This window comes from Cimex lectularius, unplaced genomic scaffold, assembly GCF_000648675.2.
Source record: "Cimex lectularius strain Harlan isolate CLEC.00 unplaced genomic scaffold, Clec_2.1 scaffold221, whole genome shotgun sequence".
Lineage (NCBI taxonomy): Eukaryota > Metazoa > Arthropoda > Insecta > Hemiptera > Cimicidae > Cimex > Cimex lectularius.
In genome coordinates, this window is record NW_019392775.1 from 41,308 (window position 1) to 60,773 (window position 19,466).

A 19,466-nucleotide genomic window follows, 5' to 3' on the forward strand; every position below is an offset into this window, starting at 1 on the left:
TCGATTTAAAATTAAGCGCGCGATTTTCCAAGCTTTCCCTTTCGATTCTGATGAATTGAATTTCAAAAAGTAAACACTTTTTTTTGTTTATTTATTTTTTTTACAACTTCAAGACTTCTGCCTGATTTCCGAAACGAACTAACAGCGTATTTTTTCGAACCAAAGCACGACGAGATGATCAATTGAGAAACTGTTTTTTAGAGCCAACAAAGCAGTTCACACGAGGTACGATATATCGTACTCTACCTTGTTTATTATATTCTATTAAATTTTTATTGAACCTAAATGGCACGTAATCTAAAAAAGATAAATCTTTAATTCGTTTAAGTTAACGAGTAGAAACTTCACTTCCATGTTCAGTATCTCTTACCCACTATGCCTTGAATTAACACGGATTATTGTTGTTCGTTGTCTTCAGCTTTACAGAAACTTTGAATTCTTTCAGAACAGTCGCTCAGTAACGTACTTCTCTGTACAGCGACCGGATTTCTTCGTGTTATCCACAGGTAAACTTTGCCTAGCCAACAACAGTAAAACAAAATGAACTCATATTTCGACGGTTGTTTCCACAAAAAATTCATTATTTTAAAGGTTGTTTTTAGAGTCGGATAGGGAAAAATAGAACATTAATGACGAATTGTCAGTTCAAGCCGATTGAAATATTTTGTTTCTGTGAATAGTTTTCTAGTAGAAAGATTCTGACAAATGCCTACATTGAAATTCTTCCTTTTTTTGTTGTATTCTTTCTTTTTTTTTTTTCAAAAAATTGCGCAAATTAAATATGTTATGGCTTGGGATGTATCACGTTGCTTGTTTGAGCAAACAGCTGTTTGGTTGTTAGAGTTAATTGTCGGCTTTTGTTCCACTTTGTTTAATTAGGAGTTGTCATTCTCGCCTTAAATTCCAGTCACGGCTCAATGTCATTTTCCTTCCACTCTTCCATTTTAGACAAACAAAGAATTTTTAATATAATAATAACAATATATTTGAAAAACAAACATTTCGTATATATGTTAATGGTTTTTCTTGAAAACTAAAATAAACCATATTTTTCCACATGTAAAAAAATGGAAAAAAGAGGCAATATCGGTGTATAAGCTTTATCGTTCGTCCCCGAGGTATTACGTGCAGTTTAGGATTTTGCCTCAAGCGAAAATCAATAAACTCATCAGGGACTTTACAATGAATATTGTTGCTTGTATCTAGACAGTGGGGTTTCATTAACGAAGGCGATTCTTTGTTCTTTCTTAATTTAATAAGTAACGGCTCTTCCACCCTTAAAACAATTAACAATGGTATTCTCACCTAATTTTTTTCATGAAAAAATAAATTAAAATTAAATTATTTTACGGCCTACTTTTAATGCCAATTGAATCGGAAAATAAGGAAGATTAAAGACCAATTCAAACATTGGGAAAAACAAGAGATTTATTTATACAATCTTTTCATAATTATTATGGAAAATAATTTTTCAACGGCATAATGGTAACGAATCGACATCGCTTGTTCGTATTAATCGCTATACATCGTAATCCCCGATAACCCTAAGATCCCGAAGATAATAGCGTGATTAGTTTACCATCAGGAGATTCATGTAATCTCAGCAGCCATTAGTTCGATTGATTATATTAATTTTCAGTTCGTTGATAATGGGATTAACCCTAACGATGTTATTATGCTTTCTTTATTACTAATTATAATATTAATCAATTTTACTCGTAGTTAAATATTGTCATAGATAATGAAATTAATTATAAATATATAAATTCAACCCCCCCCCAAAAAAAAGCTTTCCACGAAATGCAATATTCAATTATTGTAGACTATATAAAAGAAATATTAGGTTTTTGAATTTTCATCCTTTCTAATATCGTTCCTTTTATGATAATATAATGGTCCTAGCATAAAGCATTTCCAAAACTCGGCGTCCCAGTGAAACCAGAACTGCCCCGTTTTAATACGATTCTCACTGTTGCCTTTGTTCGTACAATAGCGCAGGCCTTTCATGTTCGTGTTTATCTACTTTCAACGTTTATTGCAGCTGGTAACAGTATATTGTTAAAAATTATTTTGATTAATTAAACATTGAAATGAAATCCTGGAAAATAAAAATTCTGTACTTAAATTAGTGTTTAATAAAAAAATATATATTTCTAGCAATTCGAGTTATTTTGTATAGAATGCTAAATTTAAGTCCTAAATACCCTATTATCAATAATATATTAGCTTTATATAACCTTGAAATATTACGTATATACATTGTAATTCGTACAATACATAGCCAAAATTAATTTTTACTGTTTGCCTTCACTTTCTCCAGACATAGAGAATCTTTCTGAAGCTCTCAGAAGTGGCAAAAAATTTAAACGGCTGACGACAAAAATCTAGTCTAACTTCTAAGTTGTCACATCTGTTCAATCGTGTTAATAGTGTTTCCTTTTTATTTTAGCTTTGATGTCCGAGGTCGACAGTACGGCCAGGCGAAACAGTGGTCTTCGCCGACCGCCTTTGGCGATCGTGCTTTCTTCAGGACGGCTACGGACATCGCCCAGCTGAAGGTGGACGATTTGAGGATTGAAGACGAAGGAATTTATCGCTGCAGAGTTGACTTCAGAAACTCACCCACTAGAAACTCAAAAATTAATCTAACCGTAATAGGTGAGTGATTTTTAAAATATGTACATGTAGGAAGAAAGAAATTACCGGACTTACTCAAATAGAGTATTGAATTTTGTCAAATTTGTGGTAACAAAACACTTACTTATTACTTATGTTGACTTTAATACCATGTCCTAACATTTTTGATGCTTTAAAAACCGGGCTAATTTGAAAGCAAAAAAAAATTTGAAGATAAAAAGGGTTAATTTGAAGTTAAAGAGACATAATCTGAAGTATCGGAAAAAGTTAGAATTAAAATGTCTTATCTCAATTGTGCCTAACGGCAATTTATGATTTTAAATTAGTCCTAATTAAGTATTTATTAATCATTAATTGTAAAATAGTTTATTTCACTGGTTGAAAATTAAACTCCAAAGGGCCAGTAAGCAATTTTGTTTGATTTTGATTGAAAAACCCAGTCAAACAAAAGCAATAGAAAGTTTATGGACTAGTTCAGTTAGAGCTACTTACCTCTAACTCGATGGTATTTCAATTTTTATTAATACTTTATTTCAATCCCATAACGCATTTTGTAACATATTGTTCATAATAATTTTAAAAACTGATAATGGTCTACGATACGATTTTTTCTTTGGGTGTTTTCGTTCCTACTCTGAAGATAGCATTCATTTGTAAGAATATAATCAATAATTTTTATTCTCCTTCAAAACTCCATGTATTATAGATCCATCCTAATCCTCTTCTAGGTGACCCTGGTCACCATTCTCTACTACAAAACGACAGACGCTATAAATGAAAAATACTCGGGTAACAAGACCAGTAATACAAGCAGAACACTGTTATGCAAAGGCAAAAACTAGTCGTTTTTTTTCTCGTGCTAAAGTGTTATTAAAGTAAAATAATTTTTTCGATCTCTTCCTTTCTATCCCCTCCTTGGCTAATACATTTCCTCTGAAAAGAAGGAAATCGGAACATCCTTTTCACCCTTTTCACTATGCCGACACAGGTCTTCCATAAGAAAAAGTATTTTATGTATCTAAAATATCCATTCTATAGACAATTAGAATTTTATAGTTGCTAGATTTATACATTTATTTCTTTTTAATTTGTCATAATGCATATAAAATGTTATATTTATGATGGTAATTTTTTTTTAATCAAAATAACTAAAAAGAACATTGTAAATGACATACGTTGTTAATTTTAAGATGTCTCGTTTTCCTGAGAATTTCGTCCTCTTCATATATTTATCGACTTTCCCCACAATTATATTTGTTATTTATGCGGGGACAATTGTGTATTCGTTTAGGGGAGTCAAGGGGGCAGCCGGTCCTGTACTGGCCAAAACTCCGAACACCAACTTAATATTTGTTCAAACAAAAGGGCAGTCCGCGGTCGGGTGCCAATAACTCACGAGTTATCAATAGAACCATAGCACTACAAGAGGATAATTAATAAAGCTGACATTGGCGTATTGCTGTCATTCCTCGTCATTGGCAACTCTCCAAATACGAATAGAACCACTTAAATATTTACTACGTTTGGTGCTGACCCGGCAACAAACACTAGACCCGGCTTTTAAAATTTCCCCGAGTTGTTTTGTTGTTTTCTGCCCCATTCGCGTGATTGTAGGCTATATCAAAAATTCTTTACAAATGAGTGTTAGAGGGTAAATATCATTAATTTTTAACATGGATATGGAGCAACTGCCGACCTTTTGCGTTGTGCTTAACATGCGTATTCTTTTGAAAATAAAATTATTTTACCCAAATAAATAACTATAGTTATAGAAAATCGAATAAATCGATAAAGAAAATATTATTCGTGTTCCTTTCAATTGATGACAAACCCATTTTTGAACCTGACAAAAGAACAACAAATAAATTTAGGTACATCACCAAATTTATTACATAAACAAGCTCCAAAGCGCAGACGTACAACTAGTTTAAAACGTCCTTTCAACATAATTAAAGTAACACTTTCAAAATGTTTCAACACAAATTCGAAAAAAGTTCGAAGTTTTTAGAAACAAAAATGTAAAATTCCTCTTCTGACCGATAATTTTGTCGTTTCGGTGACTGCAACTGACAATCTGAATTTACCGTTAACAAAAGAAATCTATATTCAATCAGGATAATTAAAACATTTACTCTGGGATGAATTTGTTAGTCAAATTGAAAACTTTACCAGATGTAAATTTGGATTTTTACTGCCTGAAACCTGTCATTCTTGAGCCTCCGAAATCTAATTTCGTACATTTCTAAAGTATGTATTCTAATATTTAAAATCGATTGTTGTTTAAACAAACACATGATAAGCCATTTTGTTGATTTCGGTTTAACACAAGAGATTACTTCCCTTGGGAGATGTAATAAGTATTTGAAGATAGGTATTGAATTTTTGAATATTAGTGTCTGTCTGTCTGTCTCTCTCTCCCTCTCTCTCTCTCTCTCTCTCTCTCTCTCTCTCTCTCTCTCTCTCTCTCTCTCTCTCTCTCTCTCTCTGTGCGTGCGTGTGTGTGTGTGTGTGTGCGTGTGTGTGTGTGTGATTTACTTGGATTCTCCGAGTGAAATCTTCATTCCATTAAATCCTGCAATTTAATTTAACCCGTTTAATATATGTCTCTGAACAAAATAAATACGTCCTATTTCAATTCTAAACAAGGATATTTTCAAGAAAATAGTGTACAGTTCTTAAATACAGAATATTATAGTTTTGCTTTTATAATTAATATTGCAATTAAAATAATACCTAATAATCGCATATTTTGTACCCAGAAGTGACTTTCGACGGCAGAATTGGTCGGCCTTATTACATTTTATCCCACTTAGTTTTTATATATAAATTTTGTGTATCGAACGACTTCAAGCGGAGAAAATCATTTGACATTTTCCGGCGAACCTTGTCAAAAGCATTGAGGTGTGCGGATGGATGGATAAATCCCCTGTTAAGATATTTAACACGATTTTCAACCCGCCCCTCCACCAAAAAAGACAAGCATCTAAAGGAAACCGATACTAAATACCTTTATAAATGGGGGTAGACCCTTCAGAGCGGTCGATCCGAATTTATAAATATAAATATACAAAAATGGAATTCAGCAATTTATTTCATTGTTCTATATTTTTACCGACATTTTTGTATTATCACGTTTCAGCAGTTCTAAACAGTTACAAGCGATTTGTGTGGATAGTAGGTTAGATACGATATGTAATGGTTCGAAGGATTTTGGACTGGATTGACTGGATTCTTTAGATGTTGGAACGCTTGGTTGAACCCCACAGTCCAATTCGGTTGATTAGTTGTGGCAGTGATGTGTCACCAAGGCTTTTTGTTTTTCGTCGTGACTGTATTGACCTGTTTTCAAGTCGTCTTTTGAGTAGTTTACATTCAGTTCAATTACTATTATTCGAGTGTGGACGTTTTTAGAATGCCTCTCGATACTGGTAGCAGGAGAAGACAGAGGTATGTTAGATTGGTGGATAGGTGATGCCTCGAAGGGTTAAGTTTATTTACTATGATTTGGTTCCGTTGAGTCTGATCCTTCATTTGTTAATCATTTTTTAACAGAAGAATAGTTCTGGTGGATTCTGAATGTCATTATTGGTTCTCAGTATGCTGAAAGGATGGCCGTATCGCCGGCGTATGTGATAAATATCTGGATTGATAGGAATGTCTGCAGTGTATACTGAATAGATAATGGTACGACTTACGGAAGAACTGTTTCGGCATAGTGAAAAGGGGTAGAAGCTATGTTCCGAATATCATATTGAAACCGAAAGATCTGGAGTCAACATAGATTCCCCGTTAAAAGTCCTTAATTATAAGGAAACTATTATTTATACACTGTCTATTACAAAACATTTAGAAATTTTAATAATTTATCAACCAAAAACAATAACACATGACTAATAAGGGGAAAACGAACCTTAAAATTCGATTTCTATTTAAAGAAATTTATGTATTTTACATACATATATTTTATTTTAAGAAAACTTCTACCGTCTCGTTGTAAATCGATCAATACTGATCATAACGATGCCCATAACATGATCTTCTTTTAGGTATAACGTAATTTAATATGAAGGAATCCATGCTCAATTGAACCTTTAAATTTGTGCAAGAAGGGAAAGAATAAAACGATAAGCCCGCTTCACTTTGGAAGACAATTTATTAAAACTAAGTGAAATGTGGAAACGTTGTGTATTGTTAAAAAATAAATCAAACGCCAGTGCAATGCGTACTTTATATCAACGCTTAAGTGATGCTATGGAAATTTAATCAGGGAAAGCTCCTTTTAATACCACCCGAATAAAATTTCACAACTTTCCCTAAAGTAGAAGTGCCCCTCTTTAACTCGTTGATAATTGCTTCCGGTGGTAATTAGCTGAAATAAACAAATCAATACTGAATTAATGTTACCAATTAAATTCACAATAAAAAATGCCAATGTAATAATAACATTTTTTTCAATCGATTTCAATTTAAGTGTGAATTTTTTTCTTGTCCGAGAAAATTTTCGCTTAAATTAGTAGGGAATATTTTTTTTCCCACGGTGAGGTCTAGTTGTTGCTATATAACTTTATACGCTGTAATGTTATTGGAAACGCGAAAAAAAAGTTTTTTGTGTTACGTTTAGATGTCGGGAAAAGTTCTATCTAGACTAAATCTGTTTTAACGACTTTCAAACTTTATCCTTTGTCCCCCCCCCCGTATACTTTTAATTCATACCAATCTTCTAAGTACGGTTTACTACTGAATTGTACTAACTCTCCAGCTTTAAATAAATCTATAATTTGTTTATAAAAGTTATCTTTTTTCTGTGTAAATGCAATTTTCGTAAAATGGTTTTTAACGTTTACAGTTAAATTATGTTTCATATCAGTTTCTACAGATATAGCAGGGTTAACCTAGTTGCTTATCTACTTAATATAATTTATTTATTTTTAATTTTATAGCTGTGATATTAAGTTATGTTAAAACAACAGTAACCATTTAGATATAAAAATGATCAAAGCGTAAAACTAAACTATAGACGATGTAGGCACAGCAAAAATGATCAATTTGTCTATATAAACTCTCGGGCAGTTAAGGTTAAGATAAACGAAAGGACATATAAAGAACAAGTGATGGGAAACACTTCCTAATATGGTGAAAGTAATTTCATTCTATTCCAGATATTGCGAGGATTCATGGCTTTTGTAGAGGGTGGGCTAATATTTATTTAAGAGAGAATTGCGAGGGATACAAATTGCCAGTGGCTAGTTGCCAAAGAGTAAGCGGCATCCAGGACCTGTTACGTCATTGTGACCTATAACAGCCAACATAATTGAACCGAAAGAACTTTCAATATTATACCATAAATACATATTTAATTTTTATTAATAGGAAATTTATTGAGTTATGGAAAATAGTTGTGGAAAAGGACATGTATTGGAGAATAAATGAAGAAAGAATAGCTAGAACTTTATATGGAATTATTCTTGTAATTGTAACAATATTGATCTACCATTGAATACTCCAAATTATTTCATAAAATTCAAATACATCTTAGTAATAGCTATATAAAACTGATTAATGATGTTAATCAAGTTCAAATGTGTACATGCATGCATATAAACAGACACGTGGTACAGAGTTGAGCCTATCAGTCCACCAGACGTTTTGGCTAAATAGGTTTACATAGATAGGAACAAAAGATGTCCAAATTTACTTTGAATTGTATTAAATTTCTACTTGAATTTTATACAATAGCGCAAATTGGGCTTGTTTAATATATTATATACGGCTTTTATTTTTATTTTTTAAATAAAGATATAGTTAATCGCAGCTAGACATGAGTTCTATTAAATTCTTGTCGTTCGTCACGACTGCTCTCCAGCCAAGAACCGAGACGGCTGGTTCAAGTTTATGTAAATTTAAAACTACACTTGCTTGTGATACAGCGAGCGTCCTTCCCTCTCGAGTTGTGTAACGTGGATTATTTGCGCTTATCGTCGTCGGCTTTCTGAGGCGTTCTTTTCTTCTAAAGAAAATTTCCATTTCTAAACTTGGCAGACGACCTCTAGCAATTTTTCACGGCAATTTTTCTTTTTTAGCGAAAATAATCTTGATTTTGTTGTTTCCCTTAGAATAGTAGTAAAAACTGGTTGGAATCCCGCTTTTTCTGCGCGTGCTTTCGTTAGTTTATAGAAGTGGGAAAATTACTCTGAGATAAGATACTGTTAATTCGAATAGTATATTCAAATGACAGATATGCCCAAAATCCAATGTTTTCAGAATCCAGTTTGTAATTCAGGACTTTCTAGTAGAATTATTTTGCCAAATTATTTGTTTTTTGTTTATGAATGTGCTCCGTGAAAAGCAAACACGCCATTTCAAGATCCACTTTCAACAAATATCAACGTAGTAGCGTTTTATATACACAAAGTACGAGTTGAAAAGTGTTGTTCCCTCTGGTGAAGTCAAATAAGAATCCAACCAACTAAAACAATGTTTGTGGAGTTTTAAGTAGTCTCCTAATTTGGGTTTGGGGAGCCACCTTAAACTCTGTTTACTTATCGAGCTTAGACTGAGTGGAAAGAAATTACGAAATTTGTTTCTGTTGGAAATTACTAGAAATATAATCATAGAGTGACGGATTTAATTTAAATAAAGCATCTTGGCAGACTGTAAATCTTATTATAATAATGGGGATACAACTGTTTTGGTCATTTAAACTTAAAACTTGACAGACCCCACACTTCATAAAAAATAACCAAGAATCTAATGCATTTTATATTTACTAAATACTATTGGGTTGTCCGGAAAATAATGCAGGATTTTGGTATTAAAGAAAAAAAAAGAAACTAGTTACTTTAAAGCAATGTTCTTTAATCAAAATAATTTCCCATACTCTCAATACATTTCTCCCAACGTGTTGGTAACTTATTAATTNTAATCCTGTAAACGTAAACAGAATATTTTATATAGATTTTTTTTAATGAAAACTTAAAATCCTGCATTATTTTCCGGACAACCCAATATTTTCAGCATGAAAATAACATAAACGGTTTCATGCATTTTACTGATTTATAGTACTTTGTCAATACCTTTAAAAATTTAATCCATATATATTGCATATACAAAAATATATAAATAAAATTAAATATAAATATATGAACACTCATGTATTTTTGTCCACTAAACGGAAATGCCTAAATTATTTAAAGTAAACTTTTGTTGGTGAATTTTATTAAATGCTTACTTTTCACTCTCGTTTATTGAATAGGAGATTCGGTTTATGATATACGGGTAATTATACTCTGAGAAAGACCGATTGTGTTCAGGGCGTAATTAAAATTATACAGAATATTTCCCCATAGGCCATCATCGTGCGAATGCGTTTAAAAGTCGAAAGGGCTCAAAGAATCCTGGCATTGAAGGTGCTAATGTCAATAGTTTATAAGTCAGCGGTTCAACCCAACAAAAAATTAACGATGAATGTGGGCTACTGGAGAGAACAAACCGTGACTAAATAATAAATGCTAAAAATACAGATAAACATGTTCCAAAACAATGTTGAAACTAAACAGAGCAATCATGGGTGAATAGGTAAGGGATGCGAAATAACAGGTGATGCGATTATTGCTAAGTACGTATAGAATAAATCCGACTGGATAAAAATTTATGGAACGTTGTCCTTTAAAAAAACAAGCGATAAGATCAATGACTTAACGATTGCTTATATGGTTATTAACACCTGTCGAAGAGGCGTCGCTGGCCGCCACGTCTAAGGTGTTAAGTAACAAAAAAAATCTGTTAAAGAGGTGAACGCAATAGATTGTACAAAACGACACGAGTTATCATAAATGTGTGTTTATTAAAATGTATTACTACTTTTCCAGTTGTTTAAAAGTTTGAATTGCTAAAACTACAGTATAGTTATTAAGTTGTCTATTAAATAATTAAAACGCAAATAAATTCGAGATTTTTCCTCCATTCTTAAAGGAACAGTTCCCCTTCAACGATGAGTGAAGAGGAAACGAGTTCGAGTAAATAGTAAGTCAGGGAGAATAGACGGACTCAGTAAAGTGTCGATCAGTTCAATATTTTCCAGAAAAGTGAGAACAGTTCTTGTTTAAAATATGTATTCTTTGACGAGGCAAAATAAATTTATTTTACTTTGAAAGTTCATTTTGAGTCAAAGCCCTCATAAGTGCCGTGCATGTAGAGAAAAATTACTAGATGTGTCCTACCTAATTGAAAGGTGCTACTTCTTGGATTCCTATGAAGAGCGTGTAAGAATGCGACCCGATATGAGAATTGTGCTTAAGCACGGCAGCGTAAATCTGGGTTCCCTCCCGATTTTTGGAGGAAACGGGATTGTTGTACTGTATGCAGTACATTCTCTAATTTCGTGGTCCGCTTGACCAATTAATATATTACAATTAATTAAGGTTTTTAGTTGAGATANGGGTTGAGATGGGAAGTTGGTGTCCGAGTGGATCGAGGTCACGATAGCTCAAGTGGTAGAGCAGCGGCGTATCAAGCCGAAGATCGTGGGTTTGAATCCCAATCGTGCTATTGACTTTTTTATCTCAACTAAAAACCTTAATTAATTGTAATGTATGCAGTACCTTGTAGAAATCATTGTGTATTGCGATTGGATGTATTTATGAGCGTGAATGTGGAGTGTCCCGATAGGGGAATAGTGAGTATCCTTCGACCTTAATTAAATTATTTATGTAATATGTGTGTAGGGTGATGGAAGAATACCAAGAACACCACCACCCTAATTGGGTGAATAGCATTTAAATATGAAAGAAAGTGTTTAAAACTGAGTGAGAGAATGAATGATTTGGATATGGAGACTGCATGCGTTGGTGGCTTATATGAACTGAATGAATAGTTGATAGCTACTAGAGTTTACTTCGGTGGCTGGACGGATAAGATCAAGGTTTGACCTTGGACTACCAAGACCAGAGGTGGGTGATTTTTGAGGCCTACAGTAATTTATTGTAAATTACAAAAACTGAAATCGTCGGTTGTCTACGTGGGTATGTTTGTCCATACTTGTGCAGATTTGAGGTTATATAAATTAGTAATCAGTTTACAAGTTTAGCATATACAATACATATCATCATAGGTTATCCTTTTTCGGCTGACAGTAACATGTTTAGTGTTAGAGCAGAGCTAAAATACATATGCGAAAAATTTTCTTCAAAAAGCAGTGGTTTCTTTTATTTCATAATATCATTAATATAGATAAGTAATTGTTAGAATTAACTGCCAAAAATAAGCCAGTTCCTCATAATGAAAAACCTGTTCGTCAAGATTTTTTTAAAACATCTGCCTGAGTAAAAATAAAATTGGTCCCAATGGATTTATTTATTGAAAACATGGCCCACAATCCACTAATTTCTTTCGTAAATTATATCAGACTTGATTGTAAAAAAACAATGTTTCCCTTAATATTTGATTGCATTTACCGAAGATATTTTTAATCGGATCTTTCATAAAAGCCGAATGTCATGAACATTTGAGACTGTTTAATTAAACTCTCAACAAATATTAATTCGGGCGAAACCAGGCGTTTGGAAAATTGTGTTAGGCCGCCATTTGCACAAAAAGCAAGCAAGGAGTCGTGAAGAGAGGCTTAAAAAATTAAGATGAAGTGAACATCACATTAACTGGAAGCAGTAATGCGCTCGACTAATCCAATTAGCACGCAGTCATGAATTGAATTTATGTTCCTAGGGTACGGCCGGTTTATTGTAATTTAATAACAAATAGAGTTTCGTTTGGAGATTTTACTTGTTCACATCTCCGCCGCAGGAAAATGGACTTCGATTGTCTCTAACTGAACAATCGACTTTAGTGAAAAACGACTGAAAATATAAACGTTATGAATACTATTATTTCATTGATTAAATATATTCATTCCATAAGACTGGTAGTTGGGTTGGTTTCTTAATTAAGAAAAACCCATTATTTGATTTTTATATTAACATATGCTTTTCACTGTACGACAGTACAAGACTTTTACTTACTTTTTATGTTTCGTGTTTAGGAACGTATATTATAACTTATATAACATTTATTCTAATTTATTTTATTTTATTTTTTACGAGGGTATTTAGGAGATTTGATTTTAAAAAAATTTGCAAGTATTGTCAGTTCGTATGCAGGGCCGCTGGATTGGAACCCGGAACTTTTATCTTACGGTGACGAGCGCCGTGTCAACGTCTAAAGCCAGAAACACACTTACCCGATGCTACGCCATGCGACGCTACCCGACGCAAATCCAAACTCCGATTTTCCATAAGGTTGCATTACCCCCGTGCACATCTACCCGATGCTATGCCACGCTAACCTACCCGACGCTCTGCGATCCCCACTGTCCAGATTTTCGTCGGGTCGCATCGAGTACAGTCGAAGACAAAAGAACCGGACACTCATATTTTTATTCAAACTACATGTATTATTGTCGTTATATTAATTACAACATACTTATTTTAATATAAACCAAATTAACTGTGATTAAAAATTAATTAGTTTTTATTTAAAAAATTAATTTTAATGGTTTGGTAGAAAATTAATCAAAACACCGGAATACGATTTTTTGATATAATGAATTTAACTAACAATTTATTGTACTCGCTTCGGCGGTACATATACTAAAATTGGAACAATTTATTACACGGTTTTGCTCATAAAATTTAATTAACAATTTATTTCATAGTTTTGCTCGTAAAATTACACCATTTTGTAATGTCGGGTAGCATCAGAACAGGACACTCATATTTTTTGTAGTTTATTTCAAACTAAGTACATGTAATTTTGTCGTTATATTAATTACAACATGTTATTTTAATGTAAACCAAATTAAACGAGATCAAAAATGCATAAGTTTTTATAAACATTGTTTAATTATGATGGTTAGGAGTAACTTTATTTAAAACAATTAAGTTTAACAAACAATTTATTAGATGGTTGTGCTTATAAAATTTAACTAACAATTTATTACAAGGTTTTGCTCAAAATACTGCATTAAGAACAAAAGATCGTTGCGATTGTGATCGTGATTATTGTGACAAACCTGTGGACTGTACGCGACGTGTACTTGCGTCGGATAGATGTGCACACCCCACCAAAACGTGGCAAGGCGTCGGGTAGCATCGGGTAGCGTCTCATGGCGTAGCATCGGGTAAGTGTGTTTATGGCTTAAACCGTTGCTGCCGGCAATGCCCCACAATCCAAAAACTTGATGAATGTTCAAAAATAAGCAAGGCATTTATTTCAGATCCATTCAAAATTTCCCTTATTACTGTGTGTATCTGCTGGGGGGCAGGAATATAAAAGAAAGAACCAGTCTGGCATTTGTCCATTAAATTAACCTTTCACAAAATATTGATATCAGCGGAAGCAAACTGATCGGTCGGTAGCTTTGCTATCCATTTATCATTTTTATTGTTGATAGTTATCACTGTTGGTTTCTTCGAGTTTCAGAAATAAGTGAGACATATTAAACTATTTTAAATTTATGTTAAATTCACCAGAGTTATTCGAAGAAACGCTTAGCAGAGGTTGTGTTATTTATCAAAGCCACTTACTTGTTTGGCTAATGGCGTTTTTGACTTGCGCCGATGTAAAGAATGTGTTGCACGGTGAAAATTGCTCTTTGAGTATGATTTTCTTGACTTTCTATCAAGTCAAGACTTGAATTCTATGAATGCCTTCCTTTTCGGTATGGAGGTCGTCCACGAAGAAAATTTGCGTCCTGAAAAATGTGAACTTCGGAGAGTCTATTGCTTCTAAGGTTTAAAAGTTATGGATGTACACGTAATGCCGTCGTGAAGATCCATTCGGCGACTATTTACAAATAATTCGTGAGCGCGTCCTCGATTATCTCCGTTCTGCGTGGACGCCCTGAGATAACGTTGAAGCAGTAGACTGATTTAGAAAAAAGTAAACTTTATTTAGAAGCTGAAAGTATTAGCTAATGGATAATATTGTAAATAATACATTTTAATCATTAATAATATTTTTACGGCTCCGAGAAGTGAAAATGCCGATGCCGAAAAAACACAAAAATCGGACAAACTAAATTAAATCTAATTTGCAAGGCACTTTCGGATGCAGAGAGATTACGTATCTATCGACTGAGAAAGAAAGAAGCAAAGAAGGTAACCGTCTCCAACCAGGTTTGACGAATTGATCAGCGCTGACGACAAAATTTCACGGCGTCTAGTTCACAACCCTCAACATAAGCGCAGTCTAAAGATATCACCAGAAATATGATTCAAATTGATGCAGACGTTCTAGAGGAGTCAGAAAATATAAATATTTCATATGCTAACATCAATCGCAGGAGCAATACGGGCCCGTCAATGTCAACAAGTTCGCGGCTTGTGAATGGCGCGAGATCGTACCCGTACGAGATAAATGCTTCGTAAATGCCTTCCTCGACAATGAATTTGGTATAGTTTGTGATGTCTGCGACGGATTTGGTTTTAACGGAACACTATGCAGGATTGAAAAATGCGTTCGTCGCCGGCGCCGGTGAAGACGGAGTGGACGTAACGGCGTTCAAATTGCATGATACATGTTTACAAACAAGTTTCGATTCAAACAAGATACCGTCAATGTCCAAAAAAAACAAAAAAAACCCACTTTTTTAAATCGAATTCACGAAATAAACATCCGTATTACCCACGACTTCTAAGCCCATCCATTTTTTCAACATTTTAACTATTCTGTAATTTTTTCTTGTAATTACTCATTTGGGCTTGACAATTTAACAATAATTTTGAACTATTGTATAATGGTGAACTTCCCACTGGTCTAACCACATCCTACGCAACGTTATAAATCCCATAGATGTATGGCAACATAAACGTAAGTGGTTCGATGTTTTTTCTTTTGCCCAAAATTATATTATTTTATGTTATCATTTGGTAGTGTACATGACTGTTGCTTAATAGCTACCTGTTTATTTCTCTGGAAACTGGATTCAAGGTAATTTGAATTATAGGCTACATACGACTCATACATCAATTTTACACAGCCCGAGATGGTTTGCGATGCGATACGTTTGTAATGCAAAAATATGGGTGGTGAACAACACCCTTAGGGTCTCTTCTGTAAAATTTCAAACTGCCTAAAAAAAAGACAGGAAGTGCCGAATGGATGAAGTTAAAGATTGATGGAACACACCTCTGGACAGAAACAGGCAAAAGTTAACGAAGAAAGTCTCGTCTCACATTTACTAGAAATTATCGGTCAAAATTGATAGGAAACTATCTTTATTTTAAATATTACATTATATTCATTTTTTCACAATCGATGTACAGAAGCAGTTTCATTTTAATAATTATGGTTTAACATTCATTTTTTATAGAAATATCAAAAAAGAAAATGCTCAATAGAACCCATGTCGTAATAAAGTGTATTCATGTTCCGGAAATGACTAAACTATGTCAGAAAACGATTTAAGTATATACATTATTATTACTGGTGTATATTTTTGCAACATATATAGCATATTTAATAGTAATTGTTTATTTCCCTGCGTAACTCATTAATTTCTTGTCATTTTATTTTTATTGTAATAACACAATATGAGTCACGAATTCGTATTGATCGTTTTTATACAAAATATTAAAGATTTAAGATTAAAAAGAAACTTCCAATAAATTGCACATGTTATATTTTTATTGTAAAAATGAAATCATGGTGACAGAGACAGGGCATCCAGTGGCCCTTCTGTCCTTGTTCTCGTTCTGGCTACGGTAATCCGGGGTTTACAAGACCCAGCTTGCTCATTGTACGACCAAGTCATCATCTCAACCTGGTCCGGACGTAAAACGCACTTTAAGCTCCACCGACACATCTATACGCCCACCATAAAAATAAAAATTCACGATAAGGGCGGGTACACTATATCCGGCCGGACCTAAACCCTCTAAATGCAAAATTGACGAATTCCGCATGAGCCGGTTACAATTTAGACAAAATTTGTTTGTTATTTGCATTTGTGGCCTTTGTATGAAAAATATTATATAATATTATATATTATAGAACTATTTTTATGCATTTTAAGAAAATCGAGCAAGTTTTTTTATAAAGCTTGGTATATTCACAATTTTTAAGTTAATTGGTTATTGATCACTTAAGGTTACGGATTGGATTTGCCAAGAGAACAATCGAAAAAACATTACTAAATTATGTCTGTTTTCAAACAAATACAGAAATTTCAATCAGTTTTAACAAATTACACGCAAAAAATATTCGTTGACGAATAACAATAAAACAACTTTAGCTGCCTATAGTTTAACTTTTTTGTTTTATGGAAGTAGCAACCCTTTTTATAGAAAACAATCATTGATTTTGTTAGATACTTACAAAAAAACGAAAAACTTTTATGCGTACAATAAACTAGTTTCGTGAGTTGCCAAGCTTTAGAAGTATTTTAAATAATTTTTGATTGTCCAAATCAAGGTTCTTGTGTATCTTCAATGATGAAATTGCAACTCGCCATCCCTTACGGTCTTTAAATACTCCTTATGTACAATCTGCTTCATAAAACTGAATTCGCAACTAAAAAAAATTTAACCCCCCGACAGCCAGAATGTTATTCTTTTTATGGCATCAACTAGGAAGCAACATGATAAATGTAGCTCGATAAGAAAATGCCTCTGTTGAAATATTTTAAATTGCCGTCTAACATTACCGACTGAATATTCTCAAAAACCTCTAGCTAATGATTCGTATAATACTGAGAAAAGTAAAGCAAAAGATGATCGGTTGTAATAGATCAAATATGTAGTTTCCGAGAAAATGGTACCGAAACATGGCAGCCTTTTGTCCTCTCTTTGAACAACCAGATCGATTTGAAAAATTGCTGAAAATCAATAAAATTTTAGAATTTGATGCTTAATCAGAAAGTACTGATTTTTTGAAAAATTCCTATCCAATTTAACATCCATGGAGTGGAAAATTTAAAAATGTACGACACAGTCCACTTAATCTACCGAAAAATGTTCAACAATGTTTCTCTATTCACGATAATGAATAGAAAGTTTTGCGTACATAATAAAGGGTGGGCTTAACATTAACAAAACTGATTCAAGAAGTACAAAATAATTTCACCATTTGTACAATGATTAAAACTATTTATTTTACATACGGTCCAAGACGTGTGGCGTGTGCCGTGCATAGCAAGGGGGTGGCCACATTTTGGTCGTCCCCCCCCCCCTTGCAGCGTATACACGACGGAATGGTTTGCGATTTGGCACTCGCTGGAGGCGATACGGACCGAGGAAGTCTCAGCTTTCATCGAATGAGCCGACTCTCAGTCTCAAAGCGCTGTTTGGGTTCACGTGACATTCTCATTCTCTGTGGACCCTCTCGTCGTGCTCGTGTTAGAAAGATATGCCAAACTGGAACGCCTTGGAAAAACGGTGGTTGTTGTGTGGGTTTCTGCACACATCGGCCTGGAGGGTAACGAACGTGCGGACGAGGCGGCGAAAACTGGAACGTCTCACCCTCAGGCCCTCTACGCTTAGCGAACCGTAAAAATAATGATAAAGGAGAGGTGGCAACGTCAGGGGGCGGGATCGTCCGAGATCATCTGCTTGCATGTTAAGAGCACGACTTGCAGATCCCCCCCCCCGATGGCCTGAACCGGAAATAAGGAGTAGCCCTTGCCAGATTAAAAATAGGTCATAAGCGGTTGGCACATGGTAACTTGCTCGTGGGCCAACCCCCGCACAAGTGCCCCCTATGCAGAGAAAGGTTGCTGCGGTGTGCCACACATAATTGAAGCATGCCACGGCTTGGCTCCTTATAGGGCGAGTGGGCATACAGCCAGATTTAAAATGGGTTTTCAGACACCGTAGCGAGATTCAGGGTCCCCAGTTCCGCCTTATATAGCCATCAAAATATGTGTTTTGTATGGATCTTCGGACACATTTATTCGTGTAAATGAGGAGGGGCTTATGGTGAAATAGTATCTCCAACGCCCCTCGAGCTGTGTGCGTGACTTGGGTCGAAGGCGAAATATTTATAAAAGTACCCCCTCGATCCTAATTAGATTAGTTTGTTGTTGTGTGCAGATCGATGGAGGAATGTTGAGTACTCCACCTACTAATCGGAATGAGAGCAATGTACATAAGTGTATAGGTGTGAATGTATTTATTCGTGTGAGTGCGAATGGAATGTGTGTTGTTATATTTTGCATGTACTCGGAGCTGTAATGACCTACCTGTCGGATGCTCTTGTAATTAAAAAAAAAATATTGCCTTTAAACGTAGTAATTATTATTATGATCCAGCGCAAGAGACATTTTAAACTCAAAATTATCATCCATAATAAATGGCGATGGTGTAAATTATAAGCGTTTAATCCTTGCAGTGTACCACAAGATCAAATATTTACTATACCCTCAAGGGCGACCGAAATGCCCCTGTTCAGGGAATAAGAAACCTCTAAAAAGGCTTTGTTTTGTACTATAATTTAATCGAAAGGGATCCAACACGGAAAAATATTTAATCTTTTTATTAATGAGGGGTGTCGTATGAAAACCAACTTAATCCATGAATTTTTAAAAGTTTTTTTTTGCGTTAACCAATAAATAGGTTTACACTATCCAGCTAAAAGCAATTTGGGCCAAATCCAGCATATTCCGGTCGAAAATCGGTGTCAAAAACTTGATTCTTTTTAAACCCAGTTCAGTCCTTCTACTAAAGAAGGCCTGCTCCCAACGTCAACATAGGGAAGTTACTGGGTGTTCTCTTTTGTTTACGTCCGTCGCTTTTCGTGATTTGCTTGTTGTAGAATGTATGAGCTGTACTATGAAGTAACAC

The 19,466-nt window shown here is 34.2% G+C and overlaps 1 protein-coding gene across 1 annotated transcript in view; it reads left to right on the top strand.

The window, feature by feature from the left end:
- LOC106663269 (hemicentin-1-like) overlaps nucleotides 1-19,466 on the top strand; it is a 242,533-nt gene that overhangs the window by 10,736 nt on the left and 212,331 nt on the right. The window contains exon 3 of the mRNA XM_024227612.1: nucleotides 2,450-2,658. Coding sequence (XP_024083380.1) covers nucleotides 2,450-2,658 — 209 coding nt within the window. The remainder of the gene's footprint in view (nucleotides 1-2,449; nucleotides 2,659-19,466) is intronic.